Source organism: Odontesthes bonariensis, chromosome 2 (assembly GCF_027942865.1).
Source record: "Odontesthes bonariensis isolate fOdoBon6 chromosome 2, fOdoBon6.hap1, whole genome shotgun sequence".
Taxonomy (NCBI): domain Eukaryota; kingdom Metazoa; phylum Chordata; class Actinopteri; order Atheriniformes; family Atherinopsidae; genus Odontesthes; species Odontesthes bonariensis.
In genome coordinates this window covers 25,304,872-25,328,759 of record NC_134507.1, presented here as the reverse complement: position 1 = coordinate 25,328,759, position 23,888 = coordinate 25,304,872, and the positions used below count along the sequence as shown (strand labels likewise).

At 41.5% G+C, this 23,888-nt stretch overlaps 2 protein-coding genes, 1 long non-coding RNA gene and 1 other non-coding gene across 5 annotated transcripts; 2 read left to right on the top strand and 2 right to left on the bottom strand.

The window, feature by feature from the left end:
* The first annotated feature begins 354 nt into the window (after nucleotides 1–354).
* Nucleotides 355–1,332, top strand: LOC142400416 (uncharacterized). Its single transcript, XR_012772930.1, has 4 exons — nucleotides 355–444; nucleotides 515–602; nucleotides 672–771; nucleotides 1,214–1,332. It is a non-coding gene; the product is annotated as an uncharacterized LOC142400416 (long non-coding RNA).
* A 1,185-nt stretch (nucleotides 1,333–2,517) lies between these two features.
* Nucleotides 2,518–11,105, top strand: LOC142397177 (transmembrane protein 41A-B-like). Its single transcript, XM_075480522.1, has 5 exons — nucleotides 2,518–3,029; nucleotides 6,784–6,934; nucleotides 7,042–7,203; nucleotides 7,495–7,633; nucleotides 7,726–11,105. Exons 1-5 carry the CDS (start codon nucleotides 2,890–2,892, stop codon nucleotides 7,959–7,961), a joined length of 828 nt encoding a protein of 275 aa, XP_075336637.1. The 5' UTR covers nucleotides 2,518–2,889; the 3' UTR covers nucleotides 7,962–11,105.
* Nucleotides 11,106–11,551: 446 nt separating this feature from the next.
* On the bottom strand, nucleotides 11,552–21,414 carry gpr155b (G protein-coupled receptor 155b). Of its 2 annotated transcripts, none has more exons than XM_075480506.1 (20): nucleotides 21,305–21,414; nucleotides 20,619–20,826; nucleotides 20,376–20,523; nucleotides 20,139–20,268; nucleotides 19,873–20,051; nucleotides 19,620–19,772; nucleotides 19,464–19,531; nucleotides 18,798–18,969; nucleotides 17,951–18,106; nucleotides 17,416–17,499; nucleotides 17,196–17,319; nucleotides 17,023–17,107; nucleotides 16,807–16,894; nucleotides 16,367–16,586; nucleotides 16,147–16,224; nucleotides 15,665–15,819; nucleotides 15,297–15,392; nucleotides 15,121–15,185; nucleotides 14,900–15,037; nucleotides 11,552–13,185 (listed from the first exon to the last, which is right to left on the bottom strand). In XM_075480506.1, exons 2-20 carry the CDS (start codon nucleotides 20,774–20,776, stop codon nucleotides 12,654–12,656), a joined length of 2,829 nt encoding a protein of 942 aa, XP_075336621.1. In that variant the 5' UTR covers nucleotides 20,777–20,826; nucleotides 21,305–21,414; the 3' UTR covers nucleotides 11,552–12,653. The 2 variants fall into 2 exon arrangements, with proteins under 2 accessions (XP_075336621.1, XP_075336628.1); XM_075480513.1 differs by having other exon boundaries at nucleotides 13,100–13,243.
* A 1,553-nt stretch (nucleotides 21,415–22,967) lies between these two features.
* On the bottom strand, nucleotides 22,968–23,049 carry trnas-cga (transfer RNA serine (anticodon CGA)). Its single transcript has one exon. It is a non-coding gene; the product is annotated as a tRNA-Ser (tRNA).
* Nucleotides 23,050–23,888: the final 839 nt, after the last annotated feature.

Here is a 23,888-nt window from a genome sequence, read left to right as displayed (position 1 = left end):
CATAATCGAATTATGTTAAAACTTTGAAAAGGTTCACAAACTTCCCTGCAGAATTGAGTGTTTACAAATGGCTGTGAGTCAACAGTCTTTGTTTGATTTGTATGTAAAAACCCTTCAAACTAAAGCTCAGCTTCAGCACCACTGTTGTTCTTTCCCCTCGTGTTGACTGTGCTGTCAAACACAATCCATTCAGTTAACCCACAAATCAGTTTGAGCAGCTTAGAGATGTGATCCAAGCTCTCTGCTTTTGATTCCAAAGAGTCAGTGATTTATTTTTGGAGCAGTTTTTTTTTCTAAAACTGACTCGGGCAGATTGTCGAGATTCTTTAAATATGTACACGCCCAACTGAGGACCTGTTTGACTGGTGCTGTTTGTATGCAAATCATAACTCAGAGACACCAAAGTGCCTTACAGACCTGCAGCTTTGGAGTTCAATATCTAAGGTGGGTTATATCTTAAATGTTTTCTTTGATATAAATGATCAGGACTCTGATTCTCCGTGTTCTCTGGTAGAAAATGAAAGCTCAGATTTTGTTCCTGCTCCTCGCTCTCATTGTCGGAGTTCAGGCGACCACCACTGGCCCTGATGAGGACTCAGAAGGTATGTTTCTACTCACGCGAAGGTAAAACATCAGTGGAAGATTCATTTCTGACAGCTCGTGTGCTCCAGCCTTAGTTATCCCAGAGGATGTAGCCCTCGCAGATCTGCTGAGGGATGAAGTAAAGAACGGAGGACCAGTTACACCTGAGAGGCTCAGAGAGTCTGAAAGGTGAATATCTTCATTTGTTTGGGTGTGAATTGAAAATGTTACTTAACCCAGTAATCATATTATTTAACTTTCACTTTGTATACAAAAGCTATAGAAGTGCTTTCAGATGAGAATGTCAGACAGATGAAGGAATAAAACCCGATTCTTCAACAAATTGGTGCTATTTTAAGCTGTGGACACTAATTTTGACAGTCTATCTTAACTTAAACTTTATTCTTTAGATGCTCCTGATCTCTTTAAACCTTATCTAATATGAAAATGCACATCCAGTCAATGCCATTTACTTGATAAAACATTTATGGCACCCGTCTCCTCAGCACTTAACATTTATTTCAGGGTTCAGAGGAACAGTGGAAACCTTTTTGCAAGTGTGTCGTGGTTGTGCTGTGATTAAATGACGTGTTTATACAGTTTATAACTCATATTATTTTCTTTATTGCAGGAAGACATGAGAGTGAGGCGGGAGAGGAAAGGGAAACGCTTTTAAAAGCGTACTTTAAATATGTCTCATACTGTGTAAATCAAAGCATGTTGAATAAATTAAGAAAGCAATCAAACACACCTTCCTGTTGTTGTTGTTGTGTTAAGTGTGAAAAAGAAAAGTTTTAAAAAGAGAGACAGGATTTTTTTTTTTTTTAAACTGCTCTTGAACTTGGATTAGTCTGATTGTTTCTTCTACATTTTATCCATAGTTTATTAGGTCCTTAATCTAATACAAAAAAACCCCAGACATTTTAATCATTGTTTCATGAACATGAAAGTGGTGAAACAATCCTGAGAATGTTGCATAAAACAATACCCTTCATCCCGCTAATCTGCCACAACGTTTTCCATCAAAAACTACAATATAAGTCTGGATTCAGTGATCAGAAATAAAAGTAATTACATTTTTCATTTTTAATGAAAGCTGCTCAGGACAGAGAAAAAACAGATGGCAACAAAAAGTAAACGACATCAGCTTTGTTTTGTTTTTTAAACATTTTCAATCTGACATGTCGCACGACCGTACCGACTTTAAAGAAATGTACAAAGCTGTATGTGTTTCAGTCAACTTTTGCTTGGTGCACAATTACACCTGCAAACTATAAGTGGGTTACTTCACAGGTGCAGCAAGCCAGATTTCTAAAGCTTAATGAGACACACCTGAAACCATCTGCCGGCAGGTCATACCAAGCAGCATCAGCACTGACAGGCTCACACACTTGTGAAGGAGGCTCAAATCTCATTTTAAGTTGAAGCCATTTTTTTTGTCAGGCTCGCATGTGAAATAACACTGACATTGAAGTAAGAGAAATATGTCGAATAAAAAATAAAGGGAGCAGTAAAACATGAAAGTCAAAACAAAACCTTTTCACTGTAGGGAGCCCACATGTACAGTAAACCAGAAATATGTTGCTCTTTTCGCTCTGATTGCTACCTAATAATACTTCTTGGTACCTGCGTTTTATATAATAATAATACAACATTTTATTTCAAAGCGACACTTTACATAAAAACAACATAAAATCAGCAAAACAATATAAAATAGTACACTAAAAACACATTAGACTGAGGTTAAACATTAAAAGCAATTTTAAGATCTTATTATCTTCTACTTTGATCTATAAATACAAACATTAAATCATCTGAAGCCTGTGAACTCCACGTGAGCTTTAGCACGCCGCCCTCTAGTGGGCTGAGCGCGTCATTGCACACCCATGCCGCACAAAAACAAACAAACTCGCCGGGCTCAGTATCTATTTGCGGGTAAATTGTTGACAAAGATGTTTGAAGTGTCAGCTTCAGGAAAAACCCGAACGCGAAGCGCAATAAAACACCGGTAGTTTCTGTAGCTATCTGATACAGTCGCACTAAATGTTTTGAGGGACTTTTCCATCACTCCGAAGAAAGTTGTTAGTCACCAGGCTGCCATATGATCCGTCTGCCGAACCCCGGTCAGAATGTCTTCCGTCATCTGCAGCCTGCTTCTCGGTAAACGACACCCCCTTTCCTCGGTGCCGTCCAACTGAACCACAACACGTCAACTTTATCCTCACGGCGGTCTTCCCCGGCGCTTAAATTTAGCCCGAGTTTTCAGCGAAAGCCACCGGTGAACAACAAGTCTCTTTCAGGAGCAACATGCGCGCCATAGCGGGACTAGGGGCCATCTTGGCGGCGGCAAGTGTCTACCTCTACCTGCTGTCGACGCACCTTCCCCCGGGACCGAAGCGGCTCCAGGCGGCCTCTGGGGGGGAGGCTGAGGAAGACCAAGGCTACAGGTAATAGAGAAAATACAGATTCTAACATTGGCATGGAAAGATATTACTTGACATTATTAGGACCAAAGTTATTCCTATTGTAATCCATACTAGTGGTATAATCAATAGGTGTACTTTAATGTAAAAGTTCTCAAAGTATCAGAACACATTGTCAAGGATGCTGCATATCAGATGTGGATGATACATGATCATCCACCAGCAGGTAAAAATCCTCTTTATGTAGACTGTTAGCGACATGAGCATTTAATCTCAAAGTGTTTGTTTTTACTGACCAACATTAATTTGATATCAGATTAAAAATTTAAATGAGCAGCAGGAAGTATGGCCTCTTTGACAGCTGTGTTTAAACTCAAACTGAAATGATAACTGGTTATTCTAGTAGTGGGCATATAGCGACACCCCCTGTACTGAATCAGTGTATTGTTATGAGCTGTCATCACAGATTGGGGCGTTTTAGTTGCTTACAAAGTGCTCAAAGAACCAACAAAAACTCGGAGGTGTTCATCTAACCACCAAACACCCCATATACCAATCTTGATTTGATCTGATGGCATTTGATAAACGTAAGCCCCATCCATAGGGCTGAAAGGATCTATTCAAATCAAATCAAATCAAATGTATTTGTATAGCACATTTCATGTACAAAACAATTCAAAGTGCTTCACATAAGCACTTTGAACATCTATTGCTTACATCCCTGGTACCAGACGCTCCAGGACGCCCTCAGATGTTTTTTCTCCACACCTTAACTGGTCAAAGCTGTTTTGGCGACTAACAGCAGGTGGTCATGTTCAAATGGCTGATCTGTAGATTTTCTCCCATCTGACAGCTTTTAGTCCCGTAGTGGTGAAAGGTGGTAAAAATGAGCCTGATAAGACATTTTACTGACATAATTGTATGCATAAGATTATTTTATAACCAACTCACATCTCTTTTAAAAGTCCAGAAGTCAGTGCTACAGTGAGTCATAACCTGTGTTTATCTTCTCCTTTTATATCGAGTTCAGCATTTTATCTCTCAAATCACATTTAAGTCATTCATATTAATATAATTGATGTTATTAAATAAATAGAGCCCTATTTTTTTTCCAATGCATGTCGATCATTTTTAATGAATTAAATCTGCAATGTTGCTGCTACTGAAAATAAATCCTGTCAATATAGCCCTCAAAAATGCTTTGTTTGATGGTAAAACCTCCTTTTTCAGTCCCCTCAAGTACATATCAGACTGATTACATGACCCCCTGAGAAAGTGTGTGAACCCCGGTGTGTTTAAATGCGTCTGTGTGTGATATAGGTTTGAATCTGGAAACAGACAGAAAGTCAAGTTGCTGGGGGATGATAGAATAACACTGACCTAGACACTCTGATGCCAAGCACAGCATCTGTGTGTGTGTGTGTGTGTGTGTGTGTGTGTGTGTGTGTGTGTGTGTGTGTTTGCACCGAGTAAATTGATATTACTCATGTTACAGTTACATATTCGTTCTGCTGTGTGCACCCACGGCATGCATAAAGTCAATTAAACACGTTGTGAGTGGGCACAGGAAATAAACCGATCCCGGCCCAGTCTTGTGTGTTTCTGCGTGTTGGTGGACAGGCTGCATCAGCAGGCTGGTGGTTCATAATGAATTTAATACTCAGTTACGGCTGAAGTCACTAACTAATAACTGTTGTAGACGCCATTAAACCTGAGACAACTGGGAGAGTGACACAGGTCAACGTTATTTAATCTTGACCTATGGGTGAATACTTATGAGTGTGTGTGTGTGTGTGTGTGTGTGTGTGTGAAACAGAATGTTTCTCATGGGGTTACATGTAAGCAAAATTAAAAGTGCCTACTATGACACAACCCTCTTTGAATACTGTACATACATCCATGCAGTTTCATGTGTCTGGGTGCTCGGGCATCATCGACCCACTGACCAGTGACGGAGCAGAATATGTGTCCGCTGACCAGTAGAAACGAGAAACACTGAATGTCAAAGCAGGTGGCTCAGGAAGCCGGCATCTTGAGTTTCAAGGGGGGGGGGAGATTTTGGGCTCTGTGTGAGTTTGGAGAATCACTTTCTACCCTCTGCTCAAGTCTACAGGCAGCGACACTATTTCTGTCCTTCAATCAAATGGATCCAGTTACTCTTCCACTCGGCTCTGCGCACACACAGACACGAAAGATAACCTTTATTTCTGTTTGTTTCTATTCTAAAAGTTTTTTTTATCACAGTTTAGCACACCTCACGATTGTTTTTAAAAAAGTTTCTCCCAAGCGCCGCCTTTGAAAAAGAGGAAGAGCTGCAGGGAAAAGTGTGCGAGCCGGTTCGTCTCTTCAGGCATCTGCATGACCCATCCATTAAAACCCGTTACGTTACAACTATTTCAGATATTAAGAGTAAAAATGATGTTTTTGTATGAATGATTCGGGTCCTGTACCACCTCTTCCTGTGTTACTGCTGCAGTGTCATTTTCTCAGGAGTGGCACCAACAGTTTAGGATAAAGACTGCATATTAAGCACCAGTACAAAGAGTTATGGGGCTTTGTTGATGTCACATTTGGCTAAAAAAGTGACCAATAGGGTGAGAGTCATCAGCCCTTAAGTTGGGAGGTGCTGGCGCTCTGTGTCAGGGTGTCAGAGGACAGAAAATGCTGCGGAACGCATAAAGATAATCAATGTGTTTGCACAGTATGTGGAGTGTTTCGTGCACACAAACCACATGTTGTAGACTGATGTTGGGCGAAAAAATCGATTCATGTATGTATCGTGATTTTTTTTTTTTTTTATGGGATGATTTTAAAAATCGATTTTTCTCCCCTGAATCGATTATATCACGTCATATCCGTGTCCAGAAAAACTTAATCAATTTATCACATTAGGTTACAGTATGTTAAAACTAGCCCACATTTGTGCTGTGTGGACATTCCAATTCATTTTGTAACTGTAAACTTTAAAAAATGCCTCTTTTTGTCTCAGTTGAAATAAATGTCAGCTGCTGGACTGACTGACACAGACTGATGTGCATTGTTTACGGGATTGACATTCATTCTAGAAGTGTATGATTCAACTTGTTTGTTTTTTATGGAGGAAGAAAATTGCAATTACTGATTATATCGAATCACAATACTTGTAGAATCATGATACAAATCGGATCGGCACCTTAGAATCGTGATACAATCGAATCGTGACCAAAGCATATCGTCCCACCCCTACATACAAGTATAAGTTTAAAAGGCAACTCGGTGACAATCATAGCAGCCCTAAGACAATTAAGCAAAAACCTGAACAAATAAAAAGGTCTTCAGTTGCCTTTTGAAGGCGTCAACAGACTCCAGCGAACGAGAGAGAGCGGAAGATCGTTCCAAAGCCTGGGAGCACCAGCCTGGAGGGATCGGTCTCCTCTGGTCCGGAAACGAGTGCGTGGCGCCATCAGTGGATTCTGATCCACAGACTTCAGATCCCGAGCTCGGGTGTAAGACTGGATCCGGTCACTGATGTAATGTGGAGCCTGAACAATGCAAAAGTCTGAAAGTTAAAACCAAAATTTTTAAAATCGATCCTAGAGGAAACTGGCTCCAATTTAGAGCGGGTCAGAGTCCTGACCCGAAGACAGGTTAGCACAACACTCACTGCCCGATGAGTTAAGCAGTTTCTTGGGTTTGTTGTGCATGAAACGGCTCGTTCGTGATGTATCTAACAGCCTTAAAGATCTGATGTTCACCACAGCACGTACTGAACTGCGGTCTCGTGTTTATTTCTATCCAGCCTGAAGTTCCCATCGGACTTGGATTCTCTGCGTGAGCTCGCAGAGATGCTCAAGTTTTATAAAAGAGAAAATCACGGCTACGTTCTGCTGCTGTTCTGCAGCGCCTACCTGTATAAGCAGTCTTTCGCCATACCCGGCTCCTCCTTCCTGGTGAGACTCGCACAGAAGCTAATGAAATGATCCTGATCAATGCTTAAAAACTCTTTTTTCTGACTTTGTTATTTCTTCTGGATACCCTTACCCCCCCCCTTCCACAGAACATGTTAGCTGGTGCGATTTTCGGGCCTTGGGAGGGTCTGGTGTTGGCCTGCCTGCTCGCCACTTCAGGCTCCACCATCTGCTTCCTGCTGTCCTCCGTGTTTGGGAAGCAGTATGTCGTTCACTTCTTCCCGGAGAAAGTGGCCTTGCTGCAGAGGAAGGTAGGCCTGTTTTTGCAGCACTTGTAAAACAAGGATGTTGATTAATAATTTTCTCCTTTTATTGGTGCAGTTTTTTATCTGCTTACATCAACATTGATTTGTGTTATATCCTGTCATTAAATGCCATATAAATACAAGCAATAAATGCTAAATAGGGAAGCTCCAAATCTTTCATGTGCTCTCTTCTCCTAAATTTAAATTAGTTTCCACTCATCCATTTTTTATTTTCTCTCTTTTCTGTCGTCCTTCGTTCCTTCTCTTCCTTTTTTTTTTTCTCCCTTGCTCCGTCAGGTGGAGGAAAATCGTAGCAGCTTATTCTTCTTCCTCCTTTTCCTCCGTTTCTTTCCTATGACTCCAAACTGGTTCCTTAACATCACCTGTCCTGTCTTAAACATCCCGATTTCCATTTTCTTCTTCTCTGTGTTAATAGGTGAGCTCGCACACATACAGCAGAGCATGTATGAAAAACGATAGAAAACACCGACGAATTCAAACTTTGAACACCAAGCTCTCTCCTTTTAGGTTTGATCCCCTACAACTTCATCTGCGTCCGCACGGGCGCCATCCTCTCGCAGATCTCCTCTCTGGATGACATCTTCTCCTGGGGGACGCTCGCTCAGCTCCTGGCCATCGCCCTCGTGGCTCTCTTACCCGGAGCGATGATCACACGCTACAGCAAAGCTCACCTCAAGGTGGACGGCATGGACAGCAACGGCACAAGCCAGGCTGACACCAAGCAGGACAGGAAGAGACGATGATGGTGGGGTGAGAACGGACTTCATGGAAGTTCATGGCAGAGGAACTGAGGCAGAGGGGAAAAAAAACCTCCGCTTGTTGGCATGTGACCTTTTATCTACGCCAGCCGTGTGATTTGTGTCACGCTACAGGCTCATCGTTCTCAGGGTATGATCTGTTCTGAACTTGTCCTCTGATCATGTTACATCATGTTTTAGTACAATTTCCCTAAAGATTTCACAATAGTAACACACACAGCTAAAGTTTCAGGGAGCTTTTCTTAGATGGACATACCTGAGGAAATACCTGCAAAAGCTGGTTGTGTCCGATTGACCAGAAATATGTATAAAAGCAATACAGCTAACAGCCTTGGGATTAATGGATTGACCTTGTACCATTTTAAAAACAAAAAGGGTGTTTAATGTTTGATAAGGCTGATGATTTATTTGCATTAGCTGTTAATCTACAGATTGTTTGGTTAATTGATTCCTCATTTTTATCTGGAAATGTTGGAAAATGTGAAAATGTTTCTGACTTTCTCATCACAACTGCAAATTTTCTTTGACCAGATTGGTTATCGAACAGAACATGTGATGAGTTTTGTTGTTGTTTCAGCTGCAGTGTTTAACACTACAGAATTATTTATGAAACCCTTTTTTTAAATTAGTTCCTCTAAACTAGAACAAGCAAAAATCTCCACTAGTGGGACTGTGGATCTAATCTAACAGTCAGTCACATTCTTACTTCCTTCTCTGTCAGTTACTTCTTGAGTTTTGTATTTTAGATATGGCGCCTCAAAGAGTTCTGTTATATTGTTTTTATCATTTCCTTTTTACTCTTTGCACTGACTGCTGTTCAGGGTTTGCTTTTACAATTAATGATGAGGGTTCATGATGCTGCCACTGTGCTAAGTAATCAGATTTTCATCCCACTACGCCTCGAGTCACCTTCTAAACATGGGAACTGGTATGTTGCATCAGGTCTTAATGAATTAAAACTCATTTCTGTGAAAGAATTGAGTAATTCAGAGCCACAAACCAGGGGCCAGATGCATAAACCCACTCACATCTCACACTCTTTTCACTGGATTTATGTTCATTTTGTAAATGCCAAGCCTGATTTCCACAAAGAGATCAACTCTGTCATTTAAAGCCACAACAAACCCGGTTTCTAACGCAGCTTAAAGGGATAGTTCGCCTCTTTTGACATGAAGCTGTATGACATCCCATACTAGCAATATTATTTATGAACATTTTCTTACCCCCCGCTGCGTCCTGTGAGCCGAGTTCCAGCCTCGTTGACAAAGGTAGTCCTTCGGTCTGCACGGTCTACACAGCCCGCAGTGATATGAAGGGAGAGAAAATAGCGCCAAGCGATTGTGAGGTCTGACTTTTTCTGGATGAACGATTTTGTGATGCAAATGTATTACTCTTCTGAACGCACATTGTTTTGAGAAGCAAAACGCTTTATTTTTGTGGCCCCAGCCAACTAGCCGGACTACTTTCATCAACGCCAAAACGAGGCTGGAACTCGGCTCACAGGACGCAGGGGGTAAATGTTCATAAATTATATTTCCAGTATGGGATGTCATAGCTTTATGTCAAAATCCCTTTATCCCTTTAAGAACACCATAATGGCAAAAAAAACTGAGCCAGAAGATCACTTGACCATCACACATGGCTACAGTTTTGTGTAGCAATTACATAATTATGAACATACATTATGAAATCAAGAATGAGAAACCATATCAGGAGGGAAAAATCAGTCATATTAATGAGAATATTTCATGTTAATGTTAATTATGAGCATGTGAGCAGAAGGATACATGAGGTTTGCACATTGTCACTGCACATGCTTCCTTTAATGAAACTGCTTTGTGTGTTTTTGTGTGCACACATTATTTATTTATCTGGATGTCAGTATTCTGCTGTGTACAGTGACCAGCTGCACCGTGGTGGTAATTAATTCTCGGTGCTCATGTTTACTCACTAACTGCAGTCACTGCGTCTCCAGAGACTTAATGGAGAAGTTTAAATGTCTCGAATTTGAGCGTCTGTTCTTTATCCAAAGCGCTTACACATGTCTTAAAGTGGCTGCAGCTGTTTTCGCAGGAGCGCCAATCAGGTGTGATCTTCTCATGACGTCAATAGAGACAACCTGCATCATTTCTAGCTTTTCTTAACCCATTTACATGTGTTTTTTGAGTTTATTGAGTTGTGCTAAGATATAAATGGATAGTTTTTACAGTTAAAGTTTTAGAAGAACAGCGACACCATCAGCCTCGGAGGGATTTTGCTCGGCCTCAGAAGCTGAGAGACATTTGTAGTTAAAAACATCATCACCATGAGTCAGTGAGTGTCATTTTAGGCATCCGTGCAGGAGAAAAGGTAAAATTTCTTCTTTCCCGCTGGGATCGACTTACTTTTTTTATTTTTTAAAATGCAGACAGTCATGAGAGGATCACATTGTGTGCTCCTGTTAATATGAAGCTTATGAGCAGGGGTGGTGTTGCACTACAAGTCTGTAGAGAATAGTCTTAAATTGTATGTTTTTTATTAACTGAGATGCAGCCAAGAGCTTTTCTTAAACCTGAAGTTGTGTTTTTTTTCTCCCGTTGTTTGAACGTAGTTTTCTTTCAGTGCAGTTCCGAATGATGTCAGTCGAACTAACGCAACACAAACTTGTTTAATGCACTGAATGTTTTTATCTACAGGTTAGTCGCTGAGTTAGAAAGACTTTTTTAACAGCACAGTGTAGCTTTTGTCTTAAAGACAGTCTTAAAGTTATGTAGCCTTCAGTTTTAACCCGCTTTTTGTCCTCTTCTGTGATCATAAAAAAAGGGGGAATACTTCCATCTTTCATGGCATTTTTCGAAATCTATGATATCGCCCTTAATGCCGTTTTCTCTTTGTGTTTTATGTAATTAAACCGATGCTGTTTATTTGTGCTTCCCTGGGATAGTTTTACAATCTGAATCAGTAGCCGGGGAAGTGAAATGCAGAATTTTGGATACAAGTAGTATTTTATTCATGTTACAGCTTTAATCAGGAAACAAAGAATCTCAGACAATTTTGTTCATGCAAACACACACACACACACACATCTTCACATTAATTGAGGGAGGCACAAATGACAAAAACAAATAAAATGTGCATCAACTCATTGAACACATGGACCTGATGTTGTGAAATGCTTAATCTGGCCTGGAGTCACATTGCAGAAGACAAAAAGATGGAAATATTGTACATGAACCTGGAAATCTATAGGAGGCCTGTGACTCTTTGGACATTATGCTTCTGATGAAAGGTCAGGGGTCAACAAGCGCACACAGATTTAGCTTGGAGAACGATGAATATCTGCACGAGGTTAAAAGAAATCCGGTTTACTCTGAAGCAGCCTCACAGCACAAACATTCACAGTCAGCGTCAGTGTAACTTTAGTGAGGTCTTTGTCCCTTCTCTGGTAAACTGTATGTGCATATATCACCGTCCATTTGTCCGCTTTCTACAACCTTGCCAACTTACTGTAAACATTATAGGATATTTCAACTCAGCAGCAACCTAACAGGCAAATAGCAGCTGTAAACAGATGTGTTGATTTCTGTAGATATGACAAAAAAAAAAAACATTAAAAAAAGACCAGCGCAATAATTTGGTCTCAACATGTGTAAAAAAATTCAAGTGGATATATTTGTTCTGTCACAGTAACTACATGCTTTAGTTTTCCCAACTAATTAAGCTAGATCTAGTTAGAAAGGCATCAGATTTTTTTTTTTAGGCTCATTTTATACTGTTTAAATGATTCCATTTGATTAAAAACTGCATCAAACCGACAGAGGCGACATAATTACAAGATGCAACGATAGGCATCTTCGTCGCAACGGAAACATCCAGAGTTGCATAAATTCCAACCCGTGAGGAACGAAGTTGTTCAGTCAGTGCAAATGGTTCAGTGCTGAGCAGACGTCTGTGCTGCTGAGGCATGCAAGTAGTCAGTAGAGACGAGAGTGGTTCAAAGACACAACGTGCAAAACTAAACACCGGAGTAACGGGCTGTTTCAGGGTGAAAACACTAACGGCAAGAATGGCACGGGCTCCATTCGTCCTCACACCACCGGGACACAAATGTCTCAGAATACTTGGGGACGAGGCTAATGGATGGCAACCTTTCCTTTAAAAACATGTATGTACAGGAATAGTCATGAAGAATCCTTTTTGTGTGTGAGTGTCACACGTTGGACTGCGGGAAACAGAGATAATGGTTTAAGAAGAAAAAAAAAAAAAAAAAAAGGTACTTGGTCCAGAGTTTGGAGAGTTCAAGTACCTGCAGGCTGTTTCTTTCTTTTAGGTTTTAAACAGCTCCACAACACCGACCTTCATTCTGTCACGTTTTTTTTTTTTCTCTTTCTCACTCCACCTTTAAATACAGCCTCTCAGTGGGCTTAGCTCATTTTCTGATTTGCCCCACACGGGGACGCTTGAGTGGACAAGCAGTCGGACACGACAGCAAGGAGCATAACATCATGCCATGTTTCAGATCAACTTCATGGTGCAAAACTGCCACAACTGTCTCCCAAAAATAACGAATCTGTGGATCTCTCAGATTATCCAGTCAGTGTTCAGTGGCTGCTGTAAAACGTGCACCATAAGGCACTTCTGCTTTGGCACCCAGCCATGGTAGTTGGTAGTTCACCCCCACCTCCTCTTCACTTCCTCTCAAACGCTCTGGGACCATCTCTCCCCCGGTGTAAAGTGGTATAGCAGAGCGGGGTCGTCCTCAAAGCGGCGCTGGCCTGTCAGATGATGGAGCACTCCGCCCTGCTGAAGGCGAACGCCGTAACGTAGGGCCTCGGCTCGTCCGGCGCACAGGCCTCGTTCCACCAGCCAGCCAACCAGGTCGCTACCTTGAAACAGGTTTTCAAGATGGGACTGGGGTGGGCTTGGAGCACGATCATGCTGGTGTAGGTGATGAGGATTGGCAGGATTGTGAGCTTGGTCAGACTGTGGTTGGGAGCTATGCTCCTCCTGTGCATTAAGGGTCGGGACGTACGCTTGGTGTTCATCCTCTGGCTCTGGCTTGGGTTGGGATTGATGTAAACTTTGGCCACTGGATTCAGCTGGACGGGTAGTTTGGTGCAGATTCTGTGACTCGTGGTCTAGTTGCTCCTGAGGATCCTGATTTGTAAGTAGGTACTGGGGATGGAAGGGGAAGTGTCCAACTCCATTCTCCTCTTGTCCACTTCTAAACCTGTGCAAATCAGAGGAAGGATTCACCTGTCGACGCGTTCACACTCTCCCCTGAGCCACTATGGTGGTGATGGTGAGGAGAGGAAGGATGAAACAGCCATGCAAAGAGAAGCGGGTCGAGGTAAAGGAAAGAGAAAGCAAAGAAAGGATTCATTAATCAGAGAAAACTGCAAGGAACAGCAGAAATGTGTTAGAAGAAAAGCAAAGAGCAGCACCCAAGGCTGAAAAATTCAGCATAAGTGTTTGTAGTGGTGTGGCTAGAATTCATATTCAGCATCTACACGTATAAACAACAGTCTAAATAAATCTTATGGCTAACACTCAGTGGGGTTACATGGCTCTGAAAGGATCAGATAATTGGCTAAATTACAATAAAATGAGTTGAGCAAGGGTAATTATCCTTGGATATATGTCGGTGAATGAATCGAATCATAGGCACAAAGCATGTCATACCCCGGTATGATAGGTGGCGCTGTACCCATTTCAACTATTGCTAATAGAGACACTTCCTGTTGACCTCTTCACCACCAACAACAACAACAAACTCAGGCATTCGAGAAAATGGCGAACGAAGAGCAAGATGAAGCTACGTCCCTCTACATTTGGTCTGTGATGAGCTGCTTGTTGCACAAACTCGATGCACAACAGCGCATTCTCCATCGCGTTGTTTGTTTCTTTCCGACGGCGACAACAACAGTAATATCGTCTCCTTTGACTTCCAGTTACCGACACCGGGAAATAATTTCGAGCATGCGCAGAACGCAAAGTCTAATTCACCATGTGCTTCACCGTCTGCAAGCAGGTTTATTTTGACTTTCAACCGAGTTATCTCGGGGTCTTAATCCAATCGCGAGTAACTCAATTCGATCCAAATTTCTTGTCAGATTAAGGTGTCTACATGCACTTAAAGGTAGGGTAGGAGATCCTGGATTTTGAGTCCAGCGAAGCTGCATCTTGAAAATACACAGGTAAAAAGTCCCAATCCTTTTCTTCACTTTTCCCCCGAAGGCACACCTCTAGAGTACATGAACGCGCACGAGCACGAAGGTGCACGAGCGCTGTTCTGACAGCAAGCATCGATCGTTGCCGTATTTAGTATTTAGTATATGATAACTATACGTTTAATAATGCTAGGTGCTAGCCAAGCTGGCTCTAGTTTAGCTTCCTGCCAAGCTTCGTTCACGGAGCAGGGTACGCGCACAGGGGGAAGGAGGGGGAAGGAGGGGGAGGGGGAGGGAGGAGCAGATTGCGGTTTGATAGACGGCATCAGAATCCAATCATTGTGAACGGTCCGTTCAGTATGATTGGATACTGTTTTTCCTAGATTGTACGTTCTAGAGGCCACTAAAACTTTTCATATTTGTGTCAAAACTTTTAATTAATTGGTTGCAATGGGGGTGTGAAGAGTATTTCAAGTAATATGTAAAAAAATGTTCCAGAAAAAGATCCCCTACCCCGCCTTTAATAACTCAGTCTTATTGTAATTTAACCAATTATCTGATCCTTTCAGTGCCATGTTACCCCAATGAGTGAACAGTCATAATGTGGAAGTTAACAGGATAAGAAGTCATCATGCAGGTTCAAAGAAAAAAAAACAGAATCAAAGGCTTCAGAAAGTCTTTCCACAGGTTTAACTCCTATTTTTAAAACAACTACATGTTATGTAAAGAATTTGAGTGAAATCATGTTCACATGTGCTTTACTATTACTCATACCTGCGTGTGTGTACTATGTCTTGTACACACTGGTCTTTGTGGTAGCGGACAAACTGAGTACAGGTGAGTCTGACCTCCTCTGGTACACCTGATGGACTCAGATCCCCACTGTTCCTGCCCTGCCACAGACTGAGGATCCTTAAAAAGAAAGAAAAAAAATGGATTTAGATCCCAAATTAGTTTAAAAACCACGACGGATGAGTTCTGAGGTCTCAGCTTACCTTTTCTTGAACGGCAAGATGATAAGGTGTCTGTCCAGACCAAAAATCCCAAAAGACAAGAAACCCTGGGATGAAAATGAAGATTTTCTGTTTTAAAGGACGGAATGAGAGTTGAATGTTTTCATTTGAAACAACTTGTGCACACATGCACGTGCACCGAGACAAACGGATAATACCTGTCCGTAGTTTGCCACAGCACAGAAGAACTGCAGTTCAAGGTAAAGTCTTCCTGGATCTTTGTTGAACAACCACCACAGACAGCTGGACAGGTTCTATGAACGGTACAGACATCATGTAATGCAACACACAACGAGAAGCTGGAGCCACCACTTAAATAAGTCTGCATTACCGTAACATGTGGCTTATAAGCTCTATTTCATTTACATTCAAACAACCATGAGGCAGATTTGCTTCTTTTATTCAATTAATACTTTTTAAAGTAAAAATATCTAGATACAAAAATGTGTATATTTGACTGTCCACCTTCTATCACCTCAGTAAACTCACACTCGTATTTTTTCACACAGACTTCTTTGACCCTTACCGCCAGCAGGCTGACTATGAGCAGCAGACTGAGCAGAACGTGTCTCACAGTCTGCTTATCATCTGTAGTTTGAAGGCCCGGTGGAGGCAGGTTCAGTGGCTGCTCTGAGGTGGAAGAACTTGGCTGCTGCCCGTCAAACAGCGCCCCGCTGTGGCCTGGAGAGGAAACGCAGAATTACAAATCGCACAACGTCACAACTGGAAATGTTCTGTTGATGCTGAATGTGTCAAATTAATCCAAATTTACATTTAATTATTCAGACCACAGTGGCTTATGTGTTGGATTAGCTAACATTAACTGTACTGACAGAAAATGCACAAAATGAACAATTTAAAAAAAAGCTAAAACTATATCTCGGTTTAGTTTCTGACATATGAGAATAAAAATAAACAGAAAGGATTTTATTTCACTTTTCAGAATGAATTTTGAATCTCTCTACTCCCAGTTAAAAAATAACATGAAGATACATCTTTGTTTTTTACCTGTGCCGTTTGTGTACTCCCTCTGTGTGCTGGCTATCATGTCTGGAATAGCCTCGAGAGGAGAGAAGCCGAGGAGTTCTGCACAACAGCACAACAGAAAGGGTTCAAACATTTTCCTGTACGTTACCTGCTGAGTATTAACTGGTTAGAGTCGTAGTGTACTACATCACAGACTTCTCAACATATTCCAATCGACAACAGACATGTGGAACAGAGCTACCTGAGTTTACACTGCAGACGGGAGAATTTGCCAGCTGTGTTTGCTGTTGCTGCTGATCGTCCAGGTCACCAGCAGCCCTCTGCTCATCATTGATGCCTATTACAGCAGCTCTGCTCAGGGCCTGGTAGCCACTCTGTTCCCTGTCTCCCTGGCTGAGACCCATCAGGGATATTGCACCGAGGGCCAGGCTTACTGCAAGAACCACTGCAGAGCTGATTATCTGGATCAGCAGGGAAAGGAATATGAATTAAACCTGGTGAAAGGAATGTATTCTGGGATTTCAGGGTATTGCTAACCCTAAAAAAAAAAACACAGGTCATTGAGGTTCATTTTTTCCCAAATTTCACTGTGATTCCAATCCAAATAATATCAAACCCGAATATGAAGTTAACAGACTCGAGCAAAGGGAGACATTTTGTGTCGTGTGGAGTTGTTCCAACCTGAGCTCGGCCATAGAAGAAAGCAGAGTCGATGGTGTCCGTCCTCTCTCCTGCGATCAGAAGACATCCAACCATCAGGAAGGGAATCCTGAATAAGCAGAAACAAAGTCCAGGCCAAACAAATTCATATGCAATCAACAAATCTATTGTTACTTCTATTGTATAAAGAATATAATTAACCTCAATCGTGTGCATATTTGTGTGTGTGCAACCTACCCCCAACCCAAAGTCATGAAGACTCCCGGTCGGAGTCTCAGCAGATTATCTCTGTTCGTCAGAGCCAAACAGAGGGGTATTAAACCTGAAAAGAAATTATTTTAATACTTTGTTTCTATGCTTCACAAAAACTTATGTGGCTCGCTTGAGTTCCTCACAAGAAATATGTTTACCTGCCCAAATGTAAGTGCTGTACAGAGACCCGTACAACAAAGTGAAGGTGAGAATTTTGCCGATGAGATTATCCTCTTGTTTCACCAAGAAGTTCCACAGGATCATGCTGACGCACACTAAGAACTGTAGAGTAAAAGCACAGAGGGTTATGGGAGAGCTCAGTTAACATTACCTGAACATCACATGCTGTATAACATATATTTAAAAGGAACTACTGACCTGAGCCAGGAAAAGATTTAACAAAAAGAGGTGAGGAAGTCTGGTAAATTTTCTGCTGAGCAACATCACTGCTATGGTCCACACCTGAGAGCAGACGGAGGTGTGTGAGGTGTAAGACGACAAACTGGAAGTTTATATCAGGGAATCCATAACGCACATATTTCATATTTCTAGCTGAGCTAATCGGAAGCGAACTTTTAGAAAGAACCACAAAAATTAAAGTGAATCAGACATGTTTCCAATGACCTGTTGGAGGCAAATAAACCTATACTGGGAGAGGGTGGTGGCACAGACTAGGTTGCTTGTGGTTGTAACACAGGAAAAGAAGCAGTTTCATAACCCGAATCAAAGCTTGAGGAGGAGAAAATTATAATAACTGCAGTGGACATCCAAAAGGGGGAAACGGAATGAGCTCTTTTCTGAAAATGTGAGCACTTCAGCATTACTCCCTCTTACACTGGCTGGACCAGTGAGGGGTTTTAAACACACCGGGCTTGTGACAAACATGTGACAAACATGTGACAAAAACACTTACCAACGCTATGAGGCTGACAATGCTGATATTGAAGCTAACGTTTTCAAGCTCTGTCACGAGGGGGGTTGGATCCATTAAAGGGATTGTCAATAACCAGGCTGACACATACATGATCGGTGCAGACAAAAATGTACCGATCACCATCCCTGAAGTTACCTAAAGAAGGACAGAAAGCATAAAGCCACTTAAATATTTACATTGTTTCTACATTTTCACGATGAAACAAAAATTTCATACTTTTGACGAAATTAAAGTTGAGTTAATATAAGTACAGAAACAGAAAAGTTGATGTTGAAGGTGCTTCTGTTTTTAAGTTTAAAAACTGTTTAAGACTGAGCAGAGTCAAATCAAATAAAAAATCAAATCAAATTTATTTATATAGCACATTTCATGTACAAAACAATTCAAAGTGCTTTACATAAAATAAAAGCATTGCAGCAGGGAGTGGAAGAAGCACTAAAAATACATAAAAGAATATAAAGAGAAACAAATAAAATAATTTAAATGAATTTAAAAACAAGCAACAGTCCAGATAAATTAAAAGATATGTTGCAGATTTCATGCATAGACACATGAGAAAAGAAATGTTTTTAACTCGGATTTAAAAATGTCTACATTTGGTGAAAGTTTAATCTTCACTGGCAGTTTGTTCCACTTGTTTGCAGCATAACAGCTAAGTGTGAGAGGCATTACTTAGTATTGTTATAACAACTGAAGGGCAAATAACTGCCAGAACATTTCAATTTTCTTTGCTTTGTAGCTGTGTGTCCCATGTGACGGTCCAGAGAAAAGCAATGTCTGCGATGTGAAATGTTTAAAGGAGGATCAGAACATTTGCAGAACTCACCACCTCTAACTCCATGTTATAATGTCCAGCATAGATGGCCACACTCGGCGCAGTTGGGAAGACTCCGTATAGAAAAGCAAAGTTTGACAAACTTGTGTGGTTGGGACTTGTGCTGTTCACTCCAACATCCAAAATGTCAACCAAGTCTTTGCAGACCAGCGGCATCACCAGGCTGGAAGGAGAATGAGAAGCAGTTTTACTCTAAAATACCAAAATGATTCAACACATCAACTTTTGTAAGTTGGTTTTAGATGCTCTAACATCCCAAAGAGTTTAAACTAAAATAGCATTTCAATATTTAGATGTAGCTACTGGTCCGACAAAATGCGATCCATGACCTGATCCATAACCGTGCTGATCGAAATATTTCAGAGAAGGACTATCTTAGAGGTAAATCACTGAGAATCTCTGAGGCTAGAGTGCTGAGATGGGCTAAATGCTTAAAACACAGCTGAACTTCTGAAAGGGCAAGATTCTTATATAGTAACGTTTTCATGTTGTTATCTCTTTATGTCCCATATGGTGACTTATATTTGGCACTATATAAATAAAACTACGGTGAAATGAACTCAATATGACCCAGTCCAACACCCTGACTAATTATGACAACCACCCCAAACCTCTATCACACACAGGCACATGCTCATATATCCAAGTCTCACTTACAGTTTGGCTGTGATTAGGATTATCAAAGCCACTCCCGTGTCCCTGGTTAGTTTTCTAAGCTGGCCCACCTGCCACACAGAAACAGACATTTGTTTTAACGCTGGCGTCACCCTTCATTTTTTGGGGCTTCCAAGTGAACATGAGGTTACAGCTCACCATAGTGAGGCCAAGGTAGAACAACGCTGCCCCTCCAAAAGAGTTGGCAAGTCCGTCTATGAACTCCGACAGCACGGCAGGAATCTGCTGGCCCAGGGCAAAGTGGGAGATGATTCCCACTATCACCATGAACACTATCGGGTTCTTCAACACCTTGAGAGATAAAAATCATAGAAAAGAACATTCGTAAAAGATAAATATACAAACAGACTTGTCATTGTTGAATAGACATGTTATAAACACCTTGATATACCTGTAAAACTACAACTCCCAGGATGCCGAGACTACTGCGCTGTGTCTGGCTGGCCTGCTTCCACTGCTGCACTTCACAGAGAGCAAATCCGATGGGATTGAGAAGCATTAGGGATACGGGGGCAACCAGGTATATGTACTGGAGGTATTCTGGATATGTGCTTCGATACAAAGCATCGACTAGAATAAAGGAGACAGTGAAACACAAAACGTTAGAGGAGATTTCTCAGCTGATAACTTAGAAAGTCAGAGTTTTGTCCGTCTTACCTATTGGATATCCCAAAGCAAAGTCATTACTCTGAGTAGCAAAGATGGCATACAGACCAGCTTTGCCGTATCTGCTGTCTGGACTGGCCACTATCAGTGTCAACACACATACCAGCACAAATACTGTCACCTAAAAACAAGATGGGATAACGGCAAGTCATATACATCTCACCTACTTGCTCAATCAAATAGAAAAATATACACATATGGTAATAGAGTGACAACTAAGCCACAAACCTTGGCAATCAGGACACTCCAGAGAAACGCCCATATGACGTCTCCAAAGTCTAAGAGCACCATGTTTTTAAAGAGCAGCGCTGGAAGAGCAAACTTTGACACAAAGTTCCCCAAACCCTTAGCCTGACTCCCTGTGATTATATCAGCCCTATAAGGAGAAACAGAAGGAAAGCATCTGGGTTAAAGCTTTAACTTCAGCCCCAGGCAAAACTCCTGCATGTTGCTGTTTGGGCACACACTCACCTGCCGGCTATATAACCACACAGTATGATGCCAAAGCATTCAAGGAGAGCTGGGAACAGCTTATCGATGGACATGTGGGGCCCCGCTGCAGAGCCCGCCGGGATGTTATTGGAGATGTTCTTCCCGTGGATCAACACGTAGCTGCTGGCAGTGTCCATGGTGATGATGGGATGGGACTCAGTGGGGTCAGGTGATGAGTATCAGCACTCTGCAGTAAGGCACGTTTATGGAATAACAACAGGCAGGGATGAGTCAAAACGGGCAACATGCATATACAAAGAATGAGAGTGAGCAACTGATGTGGAAATTATGTGCAAACGCAATATCTCTCCCTTGGATGAAATCCCAAAAGAATATTCTAACATCTAAACGGGAGCGAAGCAGGTGGCGCAGGTTGCCTTGAATCTCTAGTTACGCATCTGTATTAGCATTAGCTCTGTTAGCACGGTCAGGTCAGCCTGTTTCATTCAAAGACATGGAGTGTTGACAATGTAGGAAACTAAAACCCTTGTAATGAAACATCAAACTGTTTACAGAGTAACCCGCTTTCCACGACGACTCGATTGTCATTGTCAGCTGACCGTTGAAGCTAGCATTGCGGCGGGCTAAAAACAAATTAACGGGCGCGGTATGCTGCACCCAGCATTACTGACCTGAGTATATTATCTAACAGTAACTCTTCTTACCTCTATATATCATTCGTCCATTATTACCCAAAACAAAAATACGCCAATGTCGCTTGTTTACCACGCTCTTGTTTTTTGCCGTCTAGGATGAGGGATAGTCCTAACGTGACAGCTGCGACGACCGAAACGCCCTGAAAAATGACTGACAGGCAAATCAGCCAATCATTGCTGACAAATTATTCCTACAGCAATTATGATTGGATTAGTTAGGCGCAGCGTCATATTTGGGGAACTAAATGAATATTTTGGACACAAATGTTCATTATTGTACATTTAATGTACCTTTTAACCTATTCAATTCAATTCATTTTTATTTATATAGCGCCAAATACAACAAATGTAATCTCAAGGCACTTAAATAATAAACTCCAATTCAAGCCAATTGGAATTCAATTCATTGTAATCACAATTATTTATAAAATAATCCAATTCATTCATATAGAGCCAATTCAAAAACAATTTCCTAGCTAAGGAAACCAACAGATTGCACCGAAACTTGTCTTCAGTCCAATCTCCCGTCCTGAGCGTGCCTGAGGCGACTGTGGAGAGGAACGACTCCCTTTTAACAGGAAGAAACCTCTGGCAGAACCAGACTCAGGAAGGGAGGCCATCCGCCTCGACCAGCTGGGGTTTGAGAAGACAGAAAAGAGGGGGGGAACACTGTAACACCATTCAAAGGATACCTGTTGGAACAGGGAAACACGAGTTAACGACCACAATAATGTCACATGTACATAATATCATTTGAGAAATTAAACAGGGGAAAAAGACAGTAAAGTGAGGAAAGATGTGACAGATGAGCCCCCCCCCCAGCAGTCTGGGCCTATAGCAGCTTAACTATGGGATGTTTCAGGATCACCTGAGCCATCCCTAACCATAAGCTTTATCAAAAAGGAAAGTTTTAAGCCTGGTATTAAAAGTGGAAAGGGTGTCTGCTTCCCGGACATTTACTGGCAGCTTATTCCACAATAGAGGGGCCTGATAACTGAAGGCTCTGCCTCCCATTCTACTTTTAGAAACTCTGGGAACCTCAAGTAAACCTGCAGTTTGCAAGCGAAGTGCTCTCTTAGGAAAACATCTTACAATGAGATCTTTAAGATATGATGGAGCTCAGTAATTAAGAGCTTTATATGTAAGGAGAAGAATCTTAAATTCTATTCTGAATTTAACAGGGAGCCAATGAAGAGAAGCTAAAACTGGAGAAATATGATCTCTGCTGTTAGTTCTCATCAGAACTCTGGCTGCAGCATTTTGGATCAACTGAAGGCTTTTCAGAGAATATGTGGGACAGCCCAATAATAAAGAATTACAGTAGTCCAATCTTGAAGTAACAAATGCATGGACTAGTTTTTCTGCATCACTCTGAGACAAGATGTTCCTGATTTTAACAATATTACGAAGATGAAAGAAAGCAGTCCTAGAAACCTGTTTTATATGCAAGTCAAATGATAAGTTCTGGTCAAAAATAACTCCAAGGTTCCTCATTGTAGAACTAGAAGCCAAGGAAATACCATCTAGAGTAACTATATAGCTAGACCTATGTGACTTAATCTGCAGGAATCACAAGCTAAAGATGCTTGATAATATGAGTTGCAATAATTGCAATACAACAGTACTGATGATGTCATTTCCTTCATCATATCAACCAAGATTGAGTTGTCAACGCTGTGAGCAGGATTTGGACATGCGCGGGGGTTCCCCATTGGATTTCGAATCCAACGCCTTAACCACTCGGCCATCACAGCTCAATTATCTCTAGTTGTGCAGGAAAGGCCTGCAGGAAAATAGTTGATCACTGGGGGACAAACTAGTTTTCTATGAAAATAGAATGAGATTTTTATCCAAAACATGGATTACCAATTAGATGAATAAGCTTTATTATTCCCGCCTCGGGGAAATTGTATATTGCTAAAGTACAGAACTGCACATTGCTGGCTTGAATGAATAGATTTAAATGATCAATTATACTGTACATTGCCTTTAGCTGAGTTAAATTATGCTAGTGTTGAACAGTGATGGTAAACAGGATGAAGCAGTTGTGCTCCATCAGTCTACTGCTGAAGGAACTGCTCAGGTCCTCCAGACTCATGCAGGAGGTGAATAAGTATCAGAAAGCTTGGCTTGGTCATTGAGTCTACTTACATGACAGTTTATAAACAGGTTCAGAAGTGTGTAGTGTGGGTTAGGTATATTAATAGAGGAGATATTCTCTGAATAGGCGAGTCTAGGAACACCTCTGCTCCGATAGTGTTTGCTTATTCCACCATCACAGAACCACTGTAAGTTTGGTCTGAGACGGCCTCTCTGCATAGAGAAGGCTTTACCAGATGATGCTCCATTAGAAACAGAATCCTGATGAACTGAGCTCGAATAACTCCGTAGGCAAGTATCAGTGATTCAAATAGGATTTGAGCAGACATGGGTAGCCAGTGGAGTGACACGTCCTTTTTGGTTAATCAAACACCAGACAGGCTGCCACATTCTGGGCCATCTGCAGAAGTTTGACTGAGGAAGCAGGTTGACCTGCTTAAGAAGCATTTCAGTAGATCAGGAGACATATAACTAACACTTAGGCAGCATATAA